This window comes from Plecotus auritus (assembly GCF_963455305.1).
Source record: "Plecotus auritus genome assembly, chromosome: 9".
NCBI lineage: Eukaryota > Metazoa > Chordata > Mammalia > Chiroptera > Vespertilionidae > Plecotus > Plecotus auritus.
Genome location: NC_137783.1, coordinates 23,319,382 through 23,340,539, shown reverse-complemented (window position 1 = coordinate 23,340,539; position 21,158 = coordinate 23,319,382). Strand labels below are relative to the sequence as shown.

General features: G+C 38.0%; 1 protein-coding gene across 10 annotated transcripts in view; it reads left to right on the top strand.

Moving 5' to 3' along the window:
* ZNF518A (zinc finger protein 518A) overlaps positions 1 to 20,625 on the top strand; it is a 48,165-nt gene extending 27,540 nt beyond the window's left edge. For 3 of the 10 annotated variants that reach the window (XM_080688285.1, XM_080688280.1, XM_080688286.1), the window contains exons 3-7: positions 9,105 to 9,256; positions 11,817 to 11,932; positions 13,242 to 13,293; positions 13,826 to 13,940; positions 14,094 to 20,625. In XM_080688285.1, the coding sequence (XP_080544411.1) occupies positions 14,223 to 18,671 (4,449 nt within the window). In that variant the 5' untranslated portion in view covers positions 9,105 to 9,256; positions 11,817 to 11,932; positions 13,242 to 13,293; positions 13,826 to 13,940; positions 14,094 to 14,222 and the 3' untranslated portion in view covers positions 18,672 to 20,625. The remainder of the gene's footprint in view (positions 1 to 9,104; positions 9,257 to 11,816; positions 11,933 to 13,241; positions 13,294 to 13,825; positions 13,941 to 14,093) is intronic. The other 7 variants (XM_080688282.1, XM_080688278.1, XM_080688284.1 and 4 more) reach the window with 3 other exon arrangements.
* Positions 20,626 to 21,158: the final 533 nt, after the last annotated feature.

Here is a 21,158-nt window from a genome sequence, read left to right as displayed (position 1 = left end):
ATTTGCATATTCCCTCATGATTGGCTGGTGGGCGTGGCTGGTGGGTGTAGCAGAGGTATGGTCAATTTGCATATTACTCTTTTATTAGATAGGATGTTGCGAGCTATTCTGGTGTCCTTCCCAGTCCCTTGGGCCAAAATTCTGTATATAAACTAATTTTAATTGGATTGCAGCAGAATAAATTTAAGACCTGTAACTTCATGTTAATCATTTACATCCATCCATGTACAATTTGCCCTTTTCCTCCACCTTACCAAAGATGCCCTTTATTCATTTATCACTTATGCATGCATGCAGTCCTTCATTTGTTCAACCTAACATTTATTGTCTACTATGTACAAATATGTGCAACTGCATGGTTAGTCAAGGATTATACATACTAGGCTGAGTGAATGGTGGACTTTCTCTAATATAACACACTTTTGTATACTTAAGTTACACAAATCAACAAGCATGTGTTGAGAATAATCAGTGCTGTGCTTAGTAATATCTAGGAATAAATTCTTGATCTTCAAAGTGCTTATAATTTGGTTGAGGTATCCAGATTAATGTATGTGAAATCCTATATAATAAAAGCCTAGGTAGTGTCACGCCCTTGCGCGATGCCGCCACAAGATGGCTGCTACAAGATGGCCGTGTGCACAGTAGAGGCGGGTCCAGTGGCTGCTCCGTGCAATGAGGCCTGGGGGTCCCGTGGTTCTGCGTGGCATGGAGGAGGCCGGTCCTGGTGTCTCTGCCACCTCGCGTGCAGGAGGCGGGTCCTGGCGGAGGAGGCAGGTCGCGGCAGGGAACAGCAGTTGTGTGTGATCGGGCCGGCAGGGGAGGGCAGTTGTGGGTGATCAGGTCTGCAGGGGAGGGCAGTTGGGAGCGATCAGGCCAGCAGGGGAGCGGTTAGAGGGCGATCAGGCTGGCAGGCAGAAGTGGTTGGGGTCAATCAGGCAGGCAGGTGAGCGGTTAGGAGCCAGCAATCCCAGATTGTGAGAGAGATGTCCGACTGCCGGTTTATCAGGCCTAAACTGGCAGTCGGACATCCCCCGAGGGGTCCCAGATTGGAGAGGGTGCAGGCCAGCTTGAGGGAACCACCCCCCATTCGTGCACTGGGCCTCTAGTCTATAATAATACAAGTGTAATATGCTAATTAGACCAGATGTCCTTCCGGACATCCTTCCAGACAGACTTCCGGATGAATCCAGGGCTGCAAAGGAAGCCCAGGTCCAGGTGCCTGCCGGTGGCAGGAGGGAAGCCAGGGTCCCTGGTGCCAGAGGGAAGCCGGTGCCAGCAGCCGGGGGAAGGAAGGCCTACTCTTGCACGAATTTCGTGCATCAGGCCTCTAGTACAATATAAACAGCTAAAACAGGAAAGTGAATGCACACTTGTGTAGTCTGGTTTTTAAGTGAATTTTCATAGGTAGGAAATTAGTTAGGGCTGGCCCAGTCTAGGAAGGTGTCTTAAAGGAGGTATAACTTCAAGTAGATTTTGACTTAATGAAGTGGGTTTTGATAGCCACAGGGAATCCTATATAATAAAAGCCTAACATGCAAATTGACCAAACTGTGGAATGACCAGTCGCTATGATGCGCACTGACCACCAGAGGGCAGATGCTCAATGCAGATTATTAAAATGTCAACTTTCTGCTTCTGCCTAGTCTATCCTTTATATTTTTCTATAGCACTTGTCATCTTTGAATATATTACATAATTTACTTTGTTTATTATCTAAATAATCAGTAAAATGTTAGCTGTTTGAGGGGAGGGATTTTAGTCTGTTTTGTTCCAATACTTGAACAAAGACTGGTACAGATTTGTTGCTAGCTACAAGCCCAGCACTATGCTAGGTGCTGGTAATACAGCAAAGAACAGGACAGATGTGCGCCTTATGCTTATGCAGCTTTTGTTCCCCCAGTGGTAGAGATGGAAAATAAATTGGCCAATAAATAAAATACTGCCAGAAAAAAAATTACAAAAAAAAATACAAAAGACTGAAATAGAGAATTTTTTTCCTGTTTGAGGAGGGGATGACTTATAGGTTGGAGGAGACCTTTCTGAGGCAGTAACATTTGAGCTGAGACCTAAAAGATGAGAAGGATCTAGCCTTATGAAGAATGAGAGAAAGATTATTTCAAGCAGGGAACAGCAGGTGCAAAGGCCTGAGATATGAAGAGAGCAGTTGAGGAACTGAGACTACCTTTGGTAGCTTACTGGAGTATATTTACAGATGGAGAGAGAGTGGTGTGAGATGAAATTGAATAGAAAAGTCCCAGACCAGATGTCACTGTTTCTTGCAGGCCTTGACAGATTAAATCTTATTTGAAGTGCCTTGGGAAGCCACTAAGGAGTTTTAAGCAGGGAAAACTCTGACCTATTTATATTAAGACTAATGGCCCGGTGCATGAAATTTGTATGGGGGGGTTCCCCTCAGCCCAGCCTGTACCCTCTCCAATCGGGGACATCCCTCTTGCAATCTGGGACCACTGGCTCCTAACTGCTCACCTGCCTGCCTGCCTGATCACCCCTAACTGCCTTTGCCTGCCTGCCTGATCGCCCCAACCCCTCTGCCTGCCTGACTGAATGCCCCAACCTCTCTGTCTGCCTGATCGCCCCTAACTGCCTCTGCCTGCCTGCCTGATCGCCCCTAACTGCCCTCCCCTGCTGGCCTGATCTCTCCCCTAACTGATCTCCCCTGCTGGCCTCATCACCCCTAACTGCCTCTGCCTGCCTCATCACCCCTAACTGCCCTCCCCTGCCGGCCTGATCTTGCCCCCAACTGCCCTCCCCTGCTGGCCTGATCTCGCCCCCATCTGCCCTCCCCAGCCGGCCTGATCTCACCCCCAACTGCCCTCCCCTGCCGGCCTGATTTCCCCTAACTGCCCCTGCCTTGGCCCCCACCACCATGGCTTTGTCTGGAGGGAAGTTGGATGTCTGGAAGATGGCTGGTCGACCCGGTCTAATTAGCATATTACCCTCTTATTAGTATAGGTAGATTATACAGTATAGGATTGCTTAAATGGGGGTGGGGGGATTTTTCAGCAGGAGGAGATGCTCTTGGCAGACAAAAATACATTATCTGGACTGATAGCCAGCCATATGCACTATACTGCCAAACCGGTTGTTAAAAAATTGAACCGCCTTCTTACACCTTACACTAAACAGCTGTTGCCCTTAAAACACCCCTTCAGCCTTCACAGTTCACCCAGATTAGGTTCTGATTGGTCAGTTGCTATGCCAGTAAGTGTCAAAAGCTCCGCCTCCTAGGCAGCCATTGGCTCCTCACAGTTCACCCAGATTTGGGTCTGATTGGTCGGTTTCTATGCCAGTCAGCATCTCTGGGCCTATTGCTGGACCTGATCAGAGCGGCAGGGCTCATCAGCAGCTGCCCCAGGCTACTGGTGAGCAGGCTGAACTGCTGACCTCTCAGAGAGAGAGAGGCAAGGGCTGATCAGCTCTTGCCTTTCTCTCTTTCCGGGCCTTGCGAGCAGCCTGGGGTGGCTGCTGAACAACCCCGCCTCTCTCTCTCTCTCTCTCCCCCCCCCCCCACCCGAGCCTGCTGCACGTGCAGCCTGGCGATCGGTCGTCCCTTTAGTCATTTTGGACGTTACAGACCCTGGATCTTTATATTATATAGATTACTCTTGCTCTTGTGTGGAGAATGGAGTCAGTGGATGATGATGGGCAAGGGGAAAACATGGAATGCCACTTAGCAAGACTAGTATTTTAATCAAAGTTGGAGAGAAGAATTCAAAATGTATTTTGACAGGATTGCTGATGGATTAATGGGGAAATAAGAAAAAGAGACTTAAGAATGATTGCTTGATTTTTGGGTTTGGCAACTTGCTACTCTCCAAACATGTTAGACATGCTGTGCTCAGAGTATTAGCACTTACTACTTCTTTTCTTGGAATTGTAGTGCCATATACACTGAGTGGCCAGATTATTATGATCTCTGAATGCATAATAATATGGCTACTTAGTGTGTGTGTGTGTGTGTGTGTGTGTGTGTGTGTGTGTGTGTGTGTATTAGAGTCTTGGTGCATGAATTCATGTATGGGTGGGGTCCAGCCAGCCTGGCCAGGGGGAGGGGACATGGGCGGTTGGCCAGCCTGCCTGCTGGTCAAACTCCTGGTCGAGGGGACAATTTGCATATTAGCCTTTTATTATATAGGATATACACTGAGTGGCCAGATTATTATGCATTCAGAGATCATAATAATCTGGCCACTCAGTGTATATGGGGAAACCTGGAGAGTGGAATTTGTTTTATCCATAGAGGGGGTATTTTGTAGAGCCAGAGAAAAATTCAACAGAAAGTTGAGAGGAAATTCATTATATGTTCTCCCAATCAGGGAGCAATAAATCTGTTGACCCTCTTCCCCCCATCTTGTGTTCAAAATTGTAAGTAAAATCTTCCTATTTTCCTACATCACTGCCACAGCAAGATGACAAACAGAAGAACGAATGAGAAATAAAGTTAATCTTTCTCCTTCCCATACAGAATTTAGTGGTCTTTATTTCACTTTGAACAGATTATTTCTTTCTTGTCCTTGCATTTTACTTTAGGAATTGTCTTTTTAAAATTCTCTGTACCTACTGTGGAATTCTAATCTATGCTAACACTGCCAGTTCTCTGGATCCTCACTTTTTATTTAGATTTCACTTAGTCCTTCAATTTTTTCACTTTCATTTTTACACTCTTTCTACACTGTATCTTGCTTGATTTTTAGTACCATTCTAATATTTCTAAAATAATGCTTTTATAAATTCTCTCTGCTTGAGAACCAACAGTGGTTCCTAGTTACCTTTTATTTCAAGTTTAGCTCTATTCTCTGTAGTTTGTTCTCACTTAAATCCTTATTATACATTCTCTCTTTGATCTAGATCCTACTGTGCAGTAAGAGAAAAAATTTCAATATATATTTTTGTTGATTTCAGAGAGGACTGAGAGAGAAAGAGAAACATCAATAATGAGAAAGAATCATTGATCAGTTGCCTCCTGCATGCCCCTACTGAGGATTAAGCCTGAAATCTGGGCAATGGCCCTGACTGGGAATCCACCTGTGACCTCCTGGTTCTTAGGTTGACACTCAACCACTGAGCCACAGCAGCTGGATGAGAAAAATGCTTTTTTTCCAACATTTCTTTGTTCTGTTTTTCTGGTCCAGGTAGCTTTGCTCCTTTCTTACATATTTAAGTCCCACTACTCTTTAAAGAATCATCATCTTTTCTGTGAAGTAAACACAGTTAACACTGATCTATCACATAATGTCTTAAGAGCCTTTGGTTACAAGTAAGAGAACTAGCTTAAACTAGTTTAAGATAGTGTAAGCTGAAAAGTGGAGATTATTTTAAGGATACAGGATTTCCTAGAATTCAGGGGCAGGAATACACAGGCAGGCCTCAGAACGGAAAAACTTGTGGTGGTGACATTACCCTCTTGGTTTCAATCAAGGTACCCAGAAGAGCTGATGATTTTCTCCCTATTGTTTTGGTTTGTTTTGTGCTATGCCATGGTGTCATTCCTTTAAAAAAAAAAAAATTAACCTGTTTTCAGTAGTTTGGAGGATATCTGTCTATAGATTTGTCTTTGTTTACATAAAAATACACTTATGGACCTTTCCTCTTGATATAAAAACGAAGATCTTTTCTCCTAGTTTAAAAATGCATTACTTGCCTTAATTGGCAACTTCCTTTTTTAAAAACAAAAATATTTGGAATAAACATATTTCTAAGTAATTTCAATACATATACTTCTTTATAATGTTTTCATGTGTACTATAATTTAATCATTTTCCCATTCATGGACATTTAAGTGATACTGCTATATATGTATATGTTGTGCTTTCATTTGAGGTTAGAATATAAAAAGTGATTATGGGAGTATACTTAGAAAATGTGAAGGAAATTGATTTTTAAGGAAACGATAAATTGCCAAAAGTGACTTCAAGCAAACTCGAAGAGCCCAGAAACCGTAGAGTAATTTGTCAAATTGTGAGGCCTTAACTCCACAGAAGTATCAAACTCCATATGGTTTTGTTGGTACAGTCTATGCAGTTTTAAGAAGTGGGCAATTCTCATGTTTAGTGAACTATTCCAGAGCAGATGAAATAACAAAACTCTTAAAGCATCAAAAAAGAGAATTCTAAATAAAATTTTGTCAGAACACAACCAGAACTTTATTAAAGAATGATATCCTTAGCCCCAACCAGGTGGCTCAGTTGGTTGAAGCATTGTCCTGTACACCATATAGGTTGCAGGTTCAATTCCCAGTCAAGGCACATACCTAGGTTGCAGGTTTGATCCCTGATCGGGGCGTGTATGAGAGACAACTGATCAAAGTTTCTCTCTCACATAGATGTTTTTCTCTCCCTCTCTCCCTCTCTTTCGAAAATCAGTGAACATATCCTCGGGTGAGGATAAAGAAAAAAGAATGGTATGCTTACTTAATGCAAAAAGTTCAACATTATACTTGCTATTTGTGTAGTATATAGAAAAAAATAGACTGATGTTACAATTTTCACTAATTCTTTTAGCAATGTACCAAGATCATGAAGCATATTATTAATTGAATATCACTTATTTTAAATTTAAAATACATGTAACTTTTTATATGTATAACAACACTGCATACATAGCTGCCATTCTGGTGGTGCCGGTTCCCTTCACTAGTTTTTTAGGTAACATCATGGCTCACAAATTAATTATTAAATAAACAAAAAAAATCACTTCTCTTAAAGCATGAATTTATGAGTGACATCTAATAGCATAATTCTTCATTCTCTGAGTGTATGTTTATATAGTTAACTTTGTTAAAAGCTTTTCTGCAGTGATGTGATTGGGTACCTATGTGTTGATATGAGGAGTACAACATTGAGTAATATATTTTATTTTAGTTTCTTCTCCATCTTTAGTGTCAACATTCATCAACTTTGTATTGTCTCAAGTTTATTCTTTTAAGTTTGTTCAGGAAAAACTCAGTTTACCACAGAAGTCACTTGCTTTGTTTGAGAATTCCAAAATTTTCATGGCTTCATGCCATTTTTTTTTAACTTCATGCCATTTTTTATAAAGTTTTATAATAGTATGGTCTAGAAGCAAAGAGATTGTCATTCTTGTTACATCCAAATATAAACTATTTGCTTATGCTATGATAAGGAAGTATAGTATGCCAGTGTGGAGGCCATAGTGATCCAAGGACATTTTAAATACTGACCTAAGGCTAGCCAATAATCACTATAAACATTTTCATGTGTGTATGATTGACTTTTTATGTGAGTTTGTATGAGTCCATGTCTGTTTATCTTTCTCTTCTTTATTTTCATCAGTAGTTGTAGCCTGATATATTAAAGCCTGATATATCTACCATTTGTTTTCTGGTTTTTCATTTAATGCCTCTTGGATATCTTCCTATTAATAAATTGTGTTTATAATATATTATCATAAAAATTGAATAATATTTTGTTGAATGAAAATACTATAATTTGTTTTCTGGTGGACATTTAGTTATTTTTAATTTTGTGAATTTTATAAACAATGCTGCAGTGAACATCTCTGATTGTTGTCTTTAAGTACCCACTCTCTCAGCTGTCTGGTATTCCCTATTTCAGTGATTCTGTTTTACCCTCTGTAGAGAATAAATCTTCAGATCTTCTGCTGTGGTGGGGGAACAGCAGTTACCTAGCATAGAATAGGGGAGGGAATCTTAGTCTCTGACCAACTCAAGCAGCTTTCTCCAGATTTCTCTTTATTTTAGCTTTCTACTCCTTTTCCATTTTAGAGTCACTTGGTGCTGCCAGTTCCTAATCCTTTTGAAGATTCAAAGTGTAAAATGGGTTAGTTCTCAGCTTTACCCGCTGTCTGGTATTGTTTTCTTGGGTCTGCAAAGTCCTTTACTACTTATTTATCTGTTTTTTAGTATCTAGAATTTTGTTGCTATTGTTAACTCTTCTGTTTCCCCTTGTTAATTTTTCTTTAAGGACTTACTGTATTTGTCATGTTGCAAATGTTCTCCTTCTCCAGTCTTTCCTGCTTTCTTAACTGTATTAACAAAATACATTTATTTCTATTTTATTGTCAACAGATACTCAAATTATTTATTTTTTTAGTTCTTTTTTTCTGATTGGAATTCAATTTTCTTCAAGTATTTACTTAATACTTTTTTTTCAGAAAGAGATATATGTAGTATATTCTCTGAATTTTTGCATATCTAAATTTGTATTTTCCCTGCACATGTGAGAGTTTACATGGGCATAGGGCTAATTTTTTGGGTTAATTCTTTTCTCTCAGAACTCTATAAATGTTATTTCATTGTTTCTAGCATATAGAATTGTGAGTAAAATGTTTGATTAATATTGTTGTCTGATTAAAGTTGGCATTGTGGATAAAAATTTGAATACCTTTTTAGGTAATTGTTCCTTTCCACCTTTTATAATACTTTATTTTTATCTTTTAAATTAAAAAAAAATTTACTAGGATAAGTTGTAGATACCGAGTTTTATATTCTCCTTCCACTAGTAATCTTGCCAGACATTTGGGGAGCCTTTGATTTGGAAAATTCAAGTCTTAAAAATAACTAAAACCTGTGTAATTTTTTCTTTTTTATTTCAAAATCATTATTTTTCCTACATCTACTTTGAACTCTCATGGCAGTATTTCCCCCCCTATATTATTATTATCTTAAGTCTTAATGAGATTGCCAATTATTACTTGATTTTTTTTTGTTAAAGCTCTCTCCTTTTTCCTACAGTAACTTACATTGTAGTTACTGTTTTAACTGCTGGAATGGGAGAATAGAAGATAGGTTTTGATGAGTGTTCAGGTTATTTGCCCTTTGTTGAACAGCTGCATACAATGATGTTTCTGCCTACTTATCTTTTTTGATGGCATTGATAGTTGAAATGAATTCATAGGCAATAAACCAAGATACTCCTTTTTCTTTTTGGTTAGAGGGAGGGTGGAGGAAAATTAATGTAATGATTTTTCTAACAGCTTAGAGATAACTATTTACTTATGTGGAGAAAGAACAGAAGTCTTAAGCAGAAGGAGATAGCCAGAGATATAGGAAAAGGTATCTTTGTTCAGAAATAATTTCCTCTTCACATCTCTCTTAATAGCTGGTGCTAGCAACCCCCAATTTCTGCTTGGCCTCTGGACCCAGATCAAAGCTTTGGATTCATCCTCTCCTCCTCATACCTCAGCAGAGACTTCTGTTGCCCCAGGGGACTCCACACAGTCTTCCTCTCAAGCCCTTGCTTTCTCTCCCAAGGTATGTTTAGGGGCGGGAGTGGACAGAATTATGTTACTCATTTCTTTAATAAGGGCATAATAGATACTCATTAAATATTTGTTGAGTGAATGCTCCCTAGTAAACCTCTTCTTTAAAAGTGGTGCTTGACAGTTGGTCAACATTTGTTTTCACTCTTCTTTCTCTGGACCATTTCTTACCCAAACACCTGACTGTATATGTATGGAATGTTTTCTAGTTTCTAGCCATTTTGTAGGATTTTGTTAGGTATTCTTTAATTTTTAGTTTGTGTTTCAGTGGGCAATTGGGAAAGGAAGGAAATCAAATTGCTTAAGCTTCCATCTTGGTGCAGGAAGCTCTTCAGGTTACTTTAAAGAAATACTTTATACAAATTGTGTTATTTCAAGGCTTGATGAGACACATGTTGGTCAAGTCTTATGAGGAAATAATCCTATATAATAAAAGCCCAGTGGCTGAATGGCAGAACAAACAGAACAACTGGTTGACCAGTCGCTATGATGTGCACTGACCACCAGGGGGCAGACGCTCATTGCAGGAGCTGCCCCCTGGTGGTCAGTGGTGCTCTCACAGTGGGCTGATCCCCACAGGCCAAGCCCCCCCACCAATGCAGGAATCTCGCGCACTTGGGACTTTAGTACATAAATAGAAGGCAGGAGTTTAAAGAGAAGATTTAAGCTCTAGTTGGGTTTTCTCAGTGGTTAGAATGTCAGCCTGTGGCCCAAAGGGTCACAAATTTGAAATCCGGGTCAATTGATGTGTCTCTCTCACATCAATGTTTTTCTCTTTCTCTGTCTCTCCCCTTTCTTCGACTCTCTAAAAATAAATGGAAAAATAACCTCCGTTTTTGATTAAAAAAATAATTAACAGGTAGATATATCCTTGGATGAGGATTAAATAAGTAAATAATTCAAAATCAGTGATCCTTATTGATGGAGTAGAGATTAGATTTAGTGAAAAGAGCATTAGCTAATAAATTGGAAGATTAAAATTATATTTCTCTTTACTTTTATTATGTTATATGAAATGTCCCCAACATGCTATATATTTTTCCTCATAGGTGGCAATCCCTAGTATAATTTCCTACCGGGGCTTCATCTTTGATTGTTTCCATGTACTACTATAGGTTGAACACAGTTGAAGATAGAATAGATTCTCCAGATTTCAAATTGGAGGGTAAATAAACCCAGAACTACCTAAAATATACAAACTCCATGCCATACGTTAACAATAAAAAAATTGACATTGAACATTAATTATTTAGCAGTTATCAAACTTAAGTAAAAGCTAAGTAGATTTCTTTTTTTTTTTTAAATACATCCCATTGACTTTTTACAGAGAGGAAAGGAGAGGGATAGAGAGTTAGAAACATCGATGAGAGAGAAACATCGATCAGCTGCCTCCGGCACACCTCCCACTGGGAATGTGCCTGCAACCCAGGTACATGCCCTTGACCGGAATCGAACCCGGGACCTTTCAGTCCGCAGGCCGACGCTCTATCCACTGAGCCAAACCAGCTAGGGCTAAGTAGATTTCTTAATAAGTTGATTCCTTTTATCAGCTTTGTTTTGTCTGTGAGGAAAGGGCATGCACTTTAATGGGTAAACTTGGTGATTTGGCTGCCATGTATCCTACTTAATTATTTTCTACTAGAGGCCCAATGCACGAAATTCATGCAAGAGTAGGCCTTCCTTCCCCCAGCTACCGGCACCAGCTTCCCTCCGGCACCTGGGACCTGGACTTCCCTCACAGCCATGGCTTCTTCTGGAAGGACGCCCAGTCTAATTAGCATATTACACTTTTATTATTATAGACTAGAGGCCCGGTGCATGAAAATTCATGCACTGGGGGCGGGGGGTGGGTCCCTCAGCTGCCCCCTCTCACAGTCCGGGAGCCTTCAGGGGCAGGAGGCGACCCGGCGATCAGAGGAAGGCCATGCCCCCTTCACACCTCTGCTGCTGCCACTGCTGGCAGCGCAAGCCTCAGCTGGCCCTGGTTACCTGAGCCTCGGGTGGCCCTGGGTGGCTGGGCAGCCGCTATCCGAGGCTTGCCTGCACCTCGGGCTGGCCCTGGCGGCTGGGGGGCTGAGGGACTCCAGAGGCAGGTGCAGAGAGTAGCTGGGGCCCGCCTAAGGGCGGGCCCAGCCTTGCCGTGTGCCTGCCGCCCCGGTGGGGCTGAGGGGACTGGGCACTGCCATCTTGTGGCTGTGGGCGCCACCATCTTTGAGGGCGTGGCAACCAATTAGCATATTCCCTCCTTATTGGCTGTGGATGTTGCCATCTTTGAGGGCGAGGCAGTCAATTAGCATATTCCCTCATCAGCTGTGGACGCCGCCATCTTTGCGATGGCATGAGGGTCAATTAGCATATTCCCTCTTTATTAGATAGGATTCTTTGTGTAATGAAAAGGTGAGGTTCCTGGATGGTCAACTCTGAATAACAGTGTATTAATGTATATGTCCTGCCTCCTCCTTTAGATTGTAAGCTGGAATAAGGGAAGGACCAACTTTGTGTTGTTTTGTTTTTAATCCTCATCCAAGGATATTTTTCCTTTGGTTTTTTAGAGAGAGTGGAAGAGAGGGAAGAGTAGAAGAGAGAAACATGGATGTGAGAGAGACACATCAATTAGTTGCCTTCTGCACGTGACCCCACTGGAGGTGGGATTGAACCTGTGACCCAGGTACGTACCCTTGACCGGGAATTGAACCTGAGACCCTCTGGTGCGCAGGCTGATGCTCTAACCACTGAACAATGCCAGCCATGGCATGGGACATTTTTTAATCTGTGATACCCATCAAAATGCCTCACATTTGTAGTAAATATTTATTAGTAAATGTTAGTTGATTGAGTTATTTAACACTGGTTATACTTTTACACTGGTTGTCAGATTTTGGCCTATGTGTTTTCTTATAAGAAAAATTTTAAATTGTATAGATATTTTGAAATGGAATTAATGGTATTTAGATATATCAAAATCTGTTCTTTTTTAGCATTACACATATTTTTGGACATATGAAATATTAATGTAAAAACAATTTGCCTTTTGTAATGAAACTCATGATATGGTTTCCTCTTAATTATATGTAGTAATAGAAAAGCTTGGGTATGGATAATCCAGAATGAGCACAATATGATATTCTGGCAAATGAAGAAGAACCATTACTAGTTGTGCTTAAAAAATTTTACATGTTTGCCCTAGCCAGTTTTGCTCAGTGGATAGAATGTCGGCCAGTGGACTGAAGGGTCTGGGTTCAGTTCCTGTCAAGGTCATATACCTGGCTTGCAGGCTCAGTCACTGTCCCGGGTCCTGGCATGTGCGGAAGCAACTAATCGTCTTTCTCTCATATCTACGTTTCTCTCTGTGTCTCTTCCCCCTCCCCCTTTCACTTGCTCTAAAATACCTTTGGGTGAGGATTAACAACAAAATAAGTTTCATATGTTTGAACCCCACCCTCAGATTATGGTATGGTGAAAACGTGATTATGACACTTGCCACTGTTGAGACTGTGATAGTCTTAGGGAATCTTCTCCATTGGTTTGTATTAACCGTCAGATATCATTAAACTTTTTTTCTAGCCATTTATTCTTTTTTTTACTTTTCAAATTTATTTTTATTATTTTTTTAATTCTCAGCTGAGTATATTCTTTCACTGATTCTAGAGAGAGGAAGGGGGTGGGGAGAGATAAAGAGAGAAAAATAAGATAATGTAATTCTTCTAATACACAGTTTGATATTTCACTACTGAACCTTAGATACTCAGATTCCAATCTCAGTAATAAATTATTGTTACATATATTACTTTATTATTTTTTACTCCTTTGAAATTTGAATCCTATTTTCACGTACATGGTAATTACATACAGTAATAATAGTGCCATTTATTTAGCACTTTACAGGTTACTGTTAAATATGTTCTTTATTTAATCTCACAACAATTCCATGAAAGAGGTAGGGGAAGTACTAATTTTTTTAATTTTTTATTTTATAGATGAAGAAACTGAGACACAGAGATTGACACTTGTCTAAAGTTACATAAATCAGTAAGTGTTTGAATTAATGGAGGCAGAAAAGTAATGGGTGCATTCTAATCTGCCAAAGGCTCTCCTTGCTGCCATCTGTCTTAGTTCCAGGAACAAAAAGCCAAATAGTAGATACACTTCAGGAGTACCTCAGGGGAATGTGCTATTCTTTTTCATTTCTTCTGTTTTTTTCTTTTTCTTTTTTTTTTTTTACATGTTAGTAATGATAACATGAGAGAGCAGATAATGTCATTTTGTTGTTTTTAGATTAACAAAACTTTTATTTTAAACATAAATTATCCTTGAGGCACTTAAGGAAGTAGAAAATATGCAGAGAAGTTTGTTGAAATTTTTACAAATTAGTGCTAGCTATAGAGTTAATAGTCAAGTGAGAAAGTTAATGATACTAGTATATGTATATATTTGGAATATAAGGTTTTAAGGGCTCTCTTTTTAAAGATTTAAAAAATCCTGTTTAAAATGAACAATATCATCAACTTACTATAAAAATCTTAGAACTTAAGGGTGCATTTCCAATTGTGGTTTTCTTTAGATGAAGTACAGAGAAGTTGAAGTTTGCTCAGTGCGACACAGCAAAGTTGGAAGTAAAGCTTGTATTCCCTGACTTCCATGTTAGAATTATTTCTACTTCAAACTATTGCTTCTTGGTAAGCTGTTCTTAAAATAATTAACAGGTATTTTGTTAATTTTTTATTCATGTATTTGAGCAACATTCCTATGTTGTGTCAAAATGATCTTAAAAATCTGAAATTTACTGATAACTTTTGTGATGAAAATTTCAACTCTTTGTTTGGTTTTAGGTGAGTTAATGTGGGAAAAATCCTGGTATTGTGAAGATGTTGCGGCATAATATTGCTTCCTGTTTAAATTACAAGTAATATCAAGAGTTTTCAGAAAAAAAAATTGGGATATTTTGTTTTGGTTAAATCATGCCATCTGAACAGAAACAGTTAATTTTTGATGAAAATCAAGCTACTTTAAAAAAAGATTATGATGTGAAAAATGACATAGTTGATACCATCAGATCAGTAAGTAAGCCAGAAATTTTGGAAAGTAGTTTTCATTATAAACTGAAAAATGTGAAAATTGATTTGCCGAAGATAAACATTCCAAATGAAGTCCTATTGAAACATGAAGTTGACAAATACAGAAAACTATTTCAGCATAAACCACAGACTGCAAGGAAATCTATCAATATGAAGACTGGAAGCTGTATAGAGGAGTGTATGTTGCTCCATAAGTCTGAGAAAGTTGAAGAAACGGGTATAAAAATGTCTGCAAAAGTACTCAGTTTCAACTGTTTAAAATGCCAAGATAGCACTCGATATAGCCCAAATGATTTGCAAAAACACTTTCAAATGTGGCACCAGGGTGAATTACCTTCCTATCCTTGTGAAATGTGTAGTTTTTCAGCAAATGACTTCCAGATATTTAAACTACACAGACGAATCCATAGAGGCACTTTAGTAAAATGTGACATTTGTAATGATGAAAAAATATATACTTTATTAGACTTGACAAAACATTTTATATCCACACATTGTGTAAATGGTAGTTTTCAATGTGAAAAGTGCACATTCTCCACCCTGGATGTTGGCACATTTGTTCAGCACATTCATAGACATAATGAAGTCCATTATAAAAGTGATAAATACCATCATATATATTTTACCAGAGGAGAGATTCAGAAGCACCTTCATGTTCATTCTGTTACATTTCCCTTCAATTGTAAATATTGTAGGTTTGGTACTTCAAAGAGAGAGTATCTTGTGAGACATGTCTTAACTTTACACAAAGAACATTTATATGCGAAAGAAAAACTGGAAAAAGACAAATATGAAAAAAGGATGGCACAGACTTCAGTAGGACTTAAGCTAATACTTAAAAGATACAAAATAGGTACATCTAGGAAGATATTCTGGAAACGTAAGAAAATCAATGAAAGTGATCAAAGTATAGAACAAAACACTGAAGTGCTTAAAAACATGAACAAAACACAGGCTAAATCTGAAGACCAGAGCCATCTTACTCAAGAACATTTAAATGAAGAAAAGGATGAACGACTACACTGTGAGAATAATGATAAAACTGCTGAGTCAGAGTCAGAAAAGCCAACTCTTCAGTCCACTGGACAGTATAATAAAGCTGGACAGCTATCAAATATTACTTCCGGTTCCTCAAAAACTGCTGTACAAGGACCTACAGTGGTAACCGTGAAAAATAATAGAATAACAGTTCCAGCTAACTATAGTGCTAAGTTTATGGGCTTCAAGATGGTGGATGGAAAACAACATATTGTAATAAAATTGTTGCCTACCATTAAACAGAATTTATGTTCACCAGGCTCACAGTCAGATGCTGCAAAGGACAGTACTGCAAATTTGCAGCTGCAGACTTTGGACACCACTGGATTTTTAACAAGAGTAAAAACTGAGGTAAGTGACACAGTTTACATGAAAGCACCTACATTTTCATGTTCATCTCCTATACCTGCCGGGAAAGTAACTTCTGAAAAGGAAATAGCTTTGGTATCTCAAATGAGTAATACACTTCAAACAGTGGATGATGAAAAAAGTGTATCTTCTTTGCCAACATCATCAGAATTAGTTACATCATCGGTGAATTTGACCCCAAAAGTTGAAACAAGAGATAATGTTAACTTATTGGGAAGTCATATTACTCATAGTCGCCCTAAGGTATCAGATACTGCCATTAAAAGTCCAGATAAAGTCAACTCTACTACCAAACCAAATGCATACAAAAGTGGAGATATGCATAACTATTGTATTAATTATGTCAACTCTGAATTACCTGTTGAATCTTTCAACCAAGGATCATTACCTTTTCATAATTATTCAAAAGTGAATAATTCTAAAAAACGTCGTAGGTCTTTAGGAATAGCAATGTGTGAAAGCCCTCAAAGAGAATCTTCATCAAGCAAGACGGTTGTTCAGCAACCAGTAAGTGAATCAGTCTCATCACTAGTGAAAAAGGAGAACTCAGACTCAGATAGTATGTTAACTAGCCTTTTAAATACTAAAGATGAAACTTTAAAAACTCAAACTGAAATAGAAGAACAGTGTGTTTTAGAAAAAGGACAAGACATTGATGAACAGAGCCTGTATATTAATGAAAATCAAAATTTAGAGAGCATGACTGAAAAATCTAATGATGACATTTCCATTGTTGAGTCACCTGTGATGCCTAGAATCACATCTGTGTTCTCTCTTCAGAGTGAACAGGCATCAGAATTTTTGCCACCTGAAGTAAACCAGTTGCTTCAAGATGTATTAAAGACAAAATCTGATGTAAAACAAGACTCTAGTAACACTCCAGATAAAGGCCTGTCACTTCACTGTGACCAGTCATTTCAGAAACATGAAGGAGAAGGCAAAATTATTGAATCTTCAAAGGACTTCAAAGTACAAGGCATCTTCCCAATTCCATCTTGTAGTATGGGGATTAATGTGCCACCAAATTATCTGAATTTAAAATGTCATGGAAAAGAAACACAAATGCTGTCAGTGTCACAAGATGTGAGAGATTCAGAGAAGACACCTAAAATTTCAGGTATTGGCACATTACTTAAGACTCAGTCAGATGCAATAATAACGCAGCAGCTCGTAAAAGACAAACTACGTGCCACTACACAAAACTTAGGTTCTTTATATATGCAGAGTCCACTTGTAAATTCAGAACCAAAAAAAGCTGTGTTTGTTCAGACTACAAAAGGCTTTTTTGTACCATTGCACATTGCTAATAAGCCTGGACTACATGTTGTTTCAGGAAAACCACAGGTTAATATGCAAAGTGTACCTGCTACTCTTCTTTTAAACAAGAAACCTGGGATGATTTTAACATTTAATAATGGGAAATTTGAAGGTGTTAACACTGTAAAAAGTGAAAGTGCTCAAGCTGGTGGAACTATAACAAAAGAGCCTTGCAGAACACCTTTTTTAAAGGTAGAACCAAACAATAATTGTCTGACACCTACACTTTGTTCCAGCATTGGCAGTTGCTTGAGCACGAAAAGTAGCTCAGAAAATACTTTGCCATTAAAAGGCCCTTACATTATTAAAACGCCAGCAAGTTCTTCAGGGAAACCTGTGCCTCCTCCTAATATAATAATATCTGAGCATCCGAGCACTAAGTCAAATATCTTGGATCCAGCAAAACAGCAGAAAGAGATTTTTCCAAAACCACCTCTTTTTACCCTCTTGCCTGATGGCAAACAAGCTGTTTTTTTGAAGTGTGTGTTGCCAAATAAAACTGAGCTGCTTAAGCCTAAATTAGTCCAAAATAGTACTTATTATCAAAATATACAGCCAAAGAACCCTGAAGGGACACCACAAAAAATATTGCTGAAAATCTTTAACCCTGTTTTAAATGTGACTGCTGCTAATAATCTGTCAGTAAGCAACTCTGTATTTTCATCACAGAAAGACAATGTATCATCTAATCAGACTGCAGGAGGAGAGCAAAAAGAGCCAGACTCTTCTAGAGATGCCTTACCCTTCTTACTAGATGATATGATGCCAGCAAATGAAATTGTGGTAACTTCTACTGCGACATCTGAGTCTTCTGAGGAACCAGTACATGCCAGTGACCATTCAGAGGCCAGGGTATTGAGGTGTAAAACAAATTGTACAATTGGAAGAAGCTTTAATAAACAAAAGACTTCACCCCAAAATTTTTCAAGAATAAAAACTCATGTAAGAAGTAAAGATTCTGAAACTGGCAGTGTATCTAGAAACAGAAACTGTAAACGAAAGTATAGGAATAGTTTCCAAGAACCTCCAAGAAAAACAACATTACATAGAAAGTGTAAAGAAAAGGTTAAACCTGAAGATGTCCACGAATTATTTGGATTCAGCAGAGCTAGGCTTTCAAAAGATTCAGTCAGAATATTGCGACTTTTCCCCTTTAGTTCCAAACAGCTTGTGAAATGCCCCAGGAGAAATCAACCAGTTGTAGTGTTGAATCATCCGGATGCAGATGCACCAGAAGTAGTAAATGTAATGAAAACTATTTCCAAATTTAATGGACATGTACTTAAGGTTTCATTGTCAGAAAGAACTCTCAGTGCTTTACTGAAACCAGTTTGTTGTAAGCCTTCTAAAACAACTTGTGATTTTTCCAAGAGGCACAAAACATTTAAACCTATTAGTTCAGTGAAAGAAAGATTTGTACTAAAACTAACACTGAAAAAGACAAGCAAAAACAATTACCAGATTGTGAAAACTACCTCTGAAAATGTTGTGAAGGCTACATTTAACTGCTGGTTTTGTGGGAGAGTATTTGACAATCAGGATGCTTGGGCTGGTCATGGGCAGAGACATTTAATGGAAGCTACTCGTGATTGGAATATGTTAGAATAATTTACTGTGAATTACCAAGGAAAAGAAAAAATTATCTTAGGAGAAAACCATGGACTTAACTACCTTAATTTGGACATTTTCTACTTCAATACTGTACCTGAAATTAAACATTTCAAAAGTGACTATATTCCATAGAAGAGAAAAGGTTTTATGTGTGATGTTTGAAAATGTTATTAGTGCACACATAAGTTTTGAAAGAAATTCATCACAGCACAGATGTATCTTGATTTGATTTTTTAAAAATGTGTTCTTGGGAAGTTACGGCTAAAGAAAATTTTGATAAAAATGTTTTCCCAATTTAGTTCTTCAGTGACTTGGTAATGGCTGACAAGCCCCATCATTCCTTCTCTTCCACCAGCCTTATGAATCTGATTAAGTATAGTTCCTCTGTAGAGCTCTTTCACCATGGAACTGAAGGAGTTTCACATCATCTGTGAGGATATATTAAGAGAGCTTGGGTAAAGAACTTACTCTACATCTACTAAATATATAGTTCTTTTGAGAGTACATTTAATTCAGTACAGTACAATTCATAACATTCGAAGACAGTTTTTGATAAGTAAATTATTTTTCTCTCATAAGCTGTGGCCCATGCCAGAGATTGTAACACTCTTCCTAAATGGCAGTCTCAAACATTGCAGTAGACGGGTAGCCTTGAAAGAATTAAACTCTCTAGGTCTAGGATGACGTCCAGTTTAAGAACTTGAACACTTCTGTTGATTATATTCTCCAGTGATCCCCTTACCTAGAATTATGATTATTTGACATAAATTGTTTGTCCCCCGTAAACCAAATTGTCAAATTTTTTTTGGCTGCCAACCCTTTTAAAAAGAGTGGAACATAGAAACACTTTCAAGGGAATGGTTTTTCTCAAAACCTAAAAACTACAGAAACAGTATTTTGAAGCAAAATTAGTAAAGTGAGAAATATTTTTTTCTGTATTTAATTAGTGTCTGAACGTCTCCACATTGGGACAAACCATTTTTGTTAGCATCTTTTCAGTATGTCATAACCCAAAGCAGATTATTTTCTTACTGTTGGTGGTTGAAAATAAGCATTAATAATGTATTCAGTGGCGGTGCATAAAACTTCAGGACGGATTCCTAAGGGACATATCCAACAGAGGTAAAAGTTTTAAAATGGATATATTCATGGCGAGGACAGAATCATCAGTTTAAACTTTTCAGTTTGTAAGTTTGGATCAAGTTTTGTTGGGTAATTGGATAATGGAGTTCTTTTATTGCAAAATTATATACTATATAATTTTTTGTTACAATGTTACTACAAGTATTATGACATTTGACATTTTCATTGGTTGAATGAAAACTTCAGGGCTTCTTTTCTGTACATAAAGAACTTAAACCTTGTACATATTTTTGTAATTTTCAGTTGTGTAAATTTTGCACAGAAAGTTTTAGATATAAAAGTTTATTTTTTTTTTTCAATTTAGTTCTGTGCATGCACTAATAAAACTGGTTGTTTAATTTAAAAGGAATATGTAAGACTTTACCCATGTTATTTTCTTGGTTTTTATTTCAGAAGTAGAATTTTCTTTTTTGGGGTAAATTCATTTTTTTTCAGGGATTGAACACTATTATTAATAAGTGCCTAAAAGATGTGAAACAGTTTACATATATCAACTGTAACAGTAGGTCCCAAATGGGCCCATTCCCCAAATAATTTTATTTTAAAGAAAGCCATACATAGATGCTTCAAGCTAATCTTGCTATGCACATTATACATGTACTGTTTTTGTGCATTTTGTCTACTTTCTTAGTGAAGTATTTTTTGTATAAAACCTGTTAAAATTGTGTTTCTTAAATTGAGCCTAAGAATGGAGTTGATTGGAAACATACAGTGTATATTAATAATGTGTATGGTGTTTAAAGAATGGTAAACATTGTTAATTTCATTGTTAATGGATGTTTTCAATTAAATTTAAGTTTGCGTTTATACAATTTTTCCTGCTGTGCTAAAATTGAATGGGAATTTTATTCTATTAGGAAATAATTTAGATTTTAAAGGTTTGTTTTCTAGTCAACTATGCAAAATAAAGCATGGGCTTCTCCTCCCCCCCAAATCACAGGGGAAATTTGAAACTTTGTTTGAGAAGGGCAACACCATAATTTTACTATGGTTGTGCTTATAAGGAAACCAATAGGGAGCTTTATGCCCTTCAGTAACCTAACAGTAATAAAATTGAAATGCTCTGTTGTTATGAATAGATCTATTACGATGCATCACCCTCTGTGACTAGAGAAGAGAAAGAACAATCTTGCCAATGTTTGCAGCACTATAAAAATACATTTCAAATACCATATGGTCTCACTTATATGTGGAATCTAATGAACAACATTACCTGAGGAACAAAATAGAAATAGAGGCATGGTTACATGGAACAGACTGACAGTTGTCAGAGGGGAAGGTGATTGGGGGACTGGATGACAGAAGGTGAAGGGTTAAACCCCCACCCCTCCCCTCCACACA